Here is a 6,557-nt window from a genome sequence, read left to right as displayed (position 1 = left end):
GCCTCGGCCTCCCAAAGTGCTGGGATTACAGGCTTGAGCCACCGCGCCCGGCCCTGTTTTTTTTTTTCCTAACAATCTTTGTGAATTGAGCAAAATATGGAACAATGCACAAATTTGCATGTAATCTTTGCGTAGGCAACATGCTAATCTATATCGTCCCATTTTTAGTATATGTGCCGCTGAAGGGAACACCATTATTCCTTCGGACATGGCTGCACAAACCACTGAATAGTACTAACGGTGAAGCTCTAGGCTATACTGCCACGTCGCTAGGTAAAGTAACCTCACCTGGGTCTTCAGACAACAGTAAGAGGTAGGTAAGTATTATCTCTATTCTCAGGTGAGGAAGCTGAGGAACTAGAAGGACTAGTTAGAGGAATGCTACGAATGGATTTGGCACATATTTTAAAATATACTCCTTATTCTCAAAAAGCATCCTCTGAGAAGTGACATAATGGCAATTTTCAAGCCAAAATCCAAGTATTTAGCACTCAGGTGTCTAAAATGGACACTTCTTTAGTAGTCACTCCAATTCAGCAGCATGGTATCTCAAAGAGAGGGCTTTGGAGTTATACTGGAAGTCAGATCCCACCTCTGCTATCCATTTTCTTTGGACACTAACTCCCTTGAGTTGTTTGATCTAACTATGGACTTTTGGATAAGTTACTGATATGGTTTGGCTCTGTGTACTCATCCAAATCTCACCTTGAATTGTAATCCCTACAATCCCCATGGGTCAAGGGCAGGACCAGGTGGAGGTAACTGGATCATAGGGGACGTTCCCCCATGCTGTTCTCGTGATAATGAGTCTCACGAGATCTGATGGTTTTACGAGCATCTGGCATTTCCCTTGCTTGCACTCATTCTCTCTCCTGCCACCCTGAGAAGAGGTGCCTTCCACCATGGCTGTAAGTTTCCTGTGGTCTCCCCAGCCATGCAGAACTGAGTAATTAAACCTCTTTTCTTTATAAATTACCCAGGCTCAGGGATTTCTTCACAGCAGCATGAGAATGGACTAATACAGTTACTTATCTCTCTGAACTGCAATTTTTCATCCTTAAAAATGGGAGAAATAATACCAACTACATAGCTAGCAACAGTTAGCACTTTAACTGTATTTAATGTGAGCCAGTCATTGTGCCATGTCACATGGATTACTACGACCCTCTGAGTTAGGTTTTATTATTAACGCAGCTTTTACAGATGAGGCTACTGGGACACAGAGGGCATAAACAACCTGCCAAAGTCATGCAGGAAACAGATAGGACAGGCAAATCTGAAGCCAGGTTGTCTGAGCTCAGAATCCACACCTGTAACCGCTGTGCCCCATTCCTTTTGCTGGTGGGAGCTCACATACTTAGGACAGACAATCAGTACAGTGCTAGGCTCACTGCAGGTGTTGAACAAATGTCTGTTCACTCTTTTTGTTCTCAAAAGAACTAGGAAAAGCCAGAAGAAAAAACCACAAGACTTAGAAACTGCAGTGGATCAGATCACTCAGTAGCACCTCACTAGAAAATATTACCAGTCTTGTAAAGCGCAAAATTTATGTTGCAATTGTAGCGATCATGATTCTAGCTATCTTCTTGACACATGGTAAAACTGCATTTTATGCCTCAGTTGGTTGTATTGAGCAACATGACTAATTCTGGAAAATGAGTTGAGCAGAAGTAACATGTATCATTTCCTGGAATTTTAAACTGATGGTTTAAGACCCTCCAAAACTCTCTCCCTCTGCAACAGCAACCAGTCCACAACGGCCATACTTCCTACAATGACCAACTTAATGAACACATAGCATGATAGAGAAATAAGTCTCATTGATTAAGCCAATGAGATGTATTCCACAGCAGAACCTAGCCCACCCTAATCAATAAAGTAAACCAGTTATCTCCCATGAGCTGCTAACACATTCTTTGTTACATATTAATACAATCAAGAGTTTCAACCTTTGTCCAATGTTAACAGTAGGCATATGGGATAAATGAAGATGTATTTACCTAAGGTTCTCCCCACCCCAAAGGCTAAGCGAATGTAAGATAGTTTTAGGTGTCTTTTGATTCGATCAATCATGGTTGCCAGGGAGACAGATTCATCCAGTGTGCATAACCGTCCCATTCCAGTATGTTGAAGCAAAGGCTGAGGAGAAACAGAAGTTACAAACCTTGTCCATTGTCACTCCTGAAACAACAAATGCTAAAATCAATCAACATGCACACTGTGAAGTTACTATAGCAAGCTCCAGGCTAAATGTGGGGATACAAACCTGACAAAAACATTCTTTCTTCTAGGAGCTCACACTTTCCTAGGAAGGCAGATGTTTAAATCAATAATCAGGCCAGGCACGATGGCTCACGCTTGTAATCCTAGCACTCTGGGAGGCTGAGGTGGGTGGATTACTTGAGCTCAGGAGTTTGAGACCAGCCTGGGCAACATAGTGAGACCTCATCTCCACAAAAAAATCCAAAAATTAGCTAGGCACGCTGGCATTCGCCTATAGTCCCAGCTACTCGGGAGGCTGAATGGAAGGTGGGCTTGAGCTACGCAGGAGGCAGAGGTTGTGGTGAGCTGAGATTGCACCACTGCACTCCAGCCTGGGCGACAGAGCCAGACCCTGTCTCAAAAATAAATAAATAAAATAAACAAAATAATAAAACTGTTTAAATAGGTGCTAAAATCTACCACCTGCATAGAAGTAGGTGCTACTGTTGCAGCTGCACAAGAAATGACAAACTAAATGAGCTGTGACTTGGGAGAGCTGGGAATACTTGGAGGAAGGACTCAGGTCTTAGAGAAAACCCTAAAAAGAGTTTAAAAAGGGGAAATAAAAAAGAGTTTAAAAGGAGGTGATGTCAAGTGCAGTGTGGCAGGACAGAGGTATAATGAGATGGAGGAAGCCATTCTAAACAGAAAGAACATGGACAAAGGTGCCAAAGGCTTGAGAGAACACACTGGGGAGGCAGATCCAAAAGAAGAGAAGACACTCTGGCTACTGTGCAGGGCACATGCCGTGGAAGGAGAGGAGTCTAGAGGCCCGGGCTGTAGCAGATCATTAAGGGCTTCTGACACTGTGCTAAAGAGCCTGGACTGCCTCCTAGCTGCTCAGTGACTACTCTCATTGCAGAAAATGAGAGTTTCAATTACTGTGATGGCAGAGCCAATACAGAGAAGAAACACTATATAGATATGAGGCCAGAATCAACAGGGTTTGGAGTCAAGGAGGAATGTGAAAACTTGGAAACTAAAGTAAATAATGATATTGAAATAGGAAATAGGAAAAAAAAAAAAAGATACAAAGGGGTGGTTCAGGGATAAGTATTTGTATATATTGAATTTGAAAAACCTGTGGGCTTTGTAAGTAGAAAACATCCAGAAAGTAGTTGAAAATATGGGTTTTTGTCATTTTTTTCCTTAAGAAAGCATTCTAAGCCAAAAAGATAGGAATCATCATCATACAAATGGCTATAAAGTGAATGACATGGTCCAGGCAGAGGGAGTAACATAAGGAGAGAGCAAACTTGTAAGCAAATCTGTAACCCTGAAGTACCAACATTTTAATTCCTGGAATGTCTCCCTTCTCAATTACTTCCCAGAGAATATTATGCTGTCATTGCCATTTTGTACTTTAGGTAACAGTGAGTGGCCTGTTGATCTAATAATTTACAAATGGATTCCCTGAAGAAAAATGCAAAGTAATGACACTCATCAAACTGTACATACCAAATATATATGATTCTTAGTATATTGGTTATACCTCAATAAAGTTGTTAGAAAATGCACAGTATTTTAAGATCAAATACAAAATATTTTTATTACCTTCTCTAGTGACAGAATTTCTGTCTTCTGATAAAGTTGTTTGTTCTGGGAAAGAAAATCTACCACCTGCATCAAAGCCTTCTGAGTACAATTCAAACTAATCCGTGTTTGTTCCTCATCATCAATCCTAGGGGGGGAAATCATTCCATTTAGGATAAATATAGCCAAAATGTATTTTAGATAATCCACAAACCTACTAAAATAGGAGATTACATTTACATGGAGCTAAGGATTTAACCAATAGAACCCATTTAATATGAAACTAATCAGTTTTCTAGAATAGCATTTCTCTAACTCGGGTATGCATCAAAATCACCTGGAGGACTTATTAAAACACAGAGTGCTAGGCCCCACCCCTGGAGTTTCTGATTCATTATATCTAGGTGGGAGTCTGAGAATATACCTTTCCAGCAAGTTCCAGGTGATGCTGATGTTGCTGGTCCAGGGACCTCACTTTGAAACCACTGTTCAAGAACTGTTCTCAATCCTGATCTGGCACAGTGGCTCACACCTGTAATCTCAGTATTTTGGGAGGCCAAGGTGGACGGATTGCTTGAGCCCAGGAGTCGAGACCAGCCTGGGCAACATGGAGAAAGCCCATCTCTACAAAAAACACCAAAAAAATTAGCCAGGCATTGTGGTGGGCGCCTGTAGTCCCAGCTACTAGGGAGGCCGAGGCAAGAGAATCACTTGAACTTGGGAGGTGGAGGTTACAGTGAGTGGAGATCACAACACTGCACTCCAGCCTGGGCAACAGAGCGAGACTCTGTTTCAAAACAAAAAAAAAATTCCTTCTAGCTTCTTAAAATAACAGCTGCTGGATTCTTCCACAGAACCAGTGAAACAGAACATCTACAAATGGGGCTGGGGCAAACTGAATTTTTTTAAAGCCTTAGAGATGATAATTTTAAAACAACACTGAATCCAAGAATGTCCTGGACAGATTCTCAGGCAAACTCCATTTTACTTACAAAGATCTGAGATAAATACAAAAATCTGCATTTTAAATAAGCATCTCATTAACAATCATGCAGGGGGTCCTTGGATCACCGCCTGGGGCCTCTCCAAAATTACTGGCATCAAGAAAGTTTTACATTTAACCATAAACTCTAAATACGATCACAAAATTCTAGAACTAAAAAGACACCTTTAAAAATAATCTAGAAGCATTAATTATAAACACTGCAATCATCTGTGGATTTTTTTAAAAAAAGAAAACCAATGCCTTGGTCCCTATCTAATGGTAAAACCCAGATATTATCTACAATATGGAAAAACTGGAACCAAACTAATAAGTCCATCAGTAGGAAGAGGAATGCTTAAAACTACCGTTCATCCATAACAAAAAAAACACTATAGGCAATTAAAAATAATGAGAGCTTAGGCTGGGGGCAGTGGCTCAATCCTAGTACTTTGGGAGGTCAAGGGTGGTACATGGCTTGAGCCCAGGAGTTCGAGACCAGCCTGGGCAACAAGTCAAAACTCCGTCTCTACAAAAAATACAAAAATTAGCTGGGCATGGGTGGCAAGCACCTACAGTCCCAGCTAATAGGGAGGCTAAGGTGGGATGATGGCTTGAGCATGTGAGGTCAAGGCTGCAGTGGGCTGTGATCATGCCATTGCACTGCAGCCTGGGTGACAAAGACCCTGTTTCTCAAAACTAAAAAACAAAAAAAGAAAAACCTCCTTTCTCTGCCCTAAATAACTAAATGACTGACCTTTTAAAGAGGCGCTTAATGTATTTTTCCTTTGACACCTGTAGTCCTAGCTCCTTAAGAGGCTGAGGTGGGGCTGGGTGTGGTGGCTCACGCCTGTAATCCCAGCACTTTGGGAGGCCGAGACAGGTGGATCACTTGAGGTCAGGAGTTCAAAACCAGCCTGGCCAACATGGTGGAATCTTGTCTCTACTAAAAATATAAAAAATTAGCCGGGCATGATGGTGGACGCCTGTAATCCCAGTTACTTGGGAGGCTGAGACACGAGAATCACTTGAACCCAGGAGGCAGAGGATGCAGTGAGCCAAGATCACACTATTGCACTCCAGCCTGGGCGACAAAGCAAGACTCTGTCTCAAATAAATAAGTAAATAAATAAAACAAAATGCAGAGTATCATCCCCCAACATAGAAAATAATTGTTACTTATCGTTTTTATTGTTTTGAAAAAAAGTCAATAGTTCTCCAGGACCCACATACAAATGAGGAGTACGCTGCTTTGTAAACCAACTCCAGAGAAAATGATTTGTTTCAAGCCTAAATACCAGGGTTATAGACTTTGTAAAGAAGAAGCTTACAAATAAATACACAAAAAAAAGAGAAAAATAAATTGTACCTCGCAGAAAAAGAAGTGACAGAAACATCTTCAATTCCTTTCATTGCAGACATGACTTTGTCCAGGTCTTGGCTGTGATTAATGCTGAATTCTACTCGGTGGTTTCCCTCTGTAGGGTAGTTGGGAGCTTTGGAAGGATGTATGGGCCTGGAGGTACAATCTCCTAGAGAAAATAATTGTGGAAAATGGGAGTTTTGGGGGATGAGAGGTTAAGATTTAAAAGATAAACTATTGTAGGCAAAATTTCTAAGAAATGACTTTTTTTTAAAAGATTCATTCTCGCCGGGCGCGGCGGCTCAAGCCTGTAATCCCAGCACTTTGGGAGGCCGAGGCGGGTGGATCACAAGGTCAAGAGATCGAGACCATCCTGGTCAACATGGTGAAACCCCGTCTCTACTAAAAATACAAAAA

The 6,557-nt window shown here is 41.5% G+C and overlaps 1 protein-coding gene and 1 pseudogene across 4 annotated transcripts in view; both read right to left on the bottom strand.

The window, feature by feature from the left end:
- The window catches only part of NIF3L1 (NGG1 interacting factor 3 like 1), a 17,302-nt gene that overhangs the window by 6,135 nt on the left and 4,610 nt on the right, over nucleotides 1-6,557 (bottom strand). For all 4 annotated transcript variants that reach the window (XM_037744531.1, XM_017545232.2, XM_017545231.2 and 1 more), the window contains exons 3-5: nucleotides 6,147-6,309; nucleotides 3,817-3,943; nucleotides 2,001-2,139 (exon numbers count right to left, since the gene is read on the bottom strand). In XM_037744531.1, coding sequence (XP_037600459.1) covers nucleotides 2,001-2,139; nucleotides 3,817-3,943; nucleotides 6,147-6,309 — 429 coding nt within the window. The remainder of the gene's footprint in view (nucleotides 1-2,000; nucleotides 2,140-3,816; nucleotides 3,944-6,146; nucleotides 6,310-6,557) is intronic.
- LOC119473704 lies at nucleotides 91-190 on the bottom strand (annotated as a pseudogene).

This window comes from Cebus imitator, unplaced genomic scaffold, assembly GCF_001604975.1.
Source record: "Cebus imitator isolate Cc_AM_T3 unplaced genomic scaffold, Cebus_imitator-1.0 Scaffold178, whole genome shotgun sequence".
Classification (NCBI taxonomy): domain Eukaryota; kingdom Metazoa; phylum Chordata; class Mammalia; order Primates; family Cebidae; genus Cebus; species Cebus imitator.
Note: the sequence above shows the minus strand (reverse complement) of the source record. Positions and strands in the feature narration are given on the sequence as shown.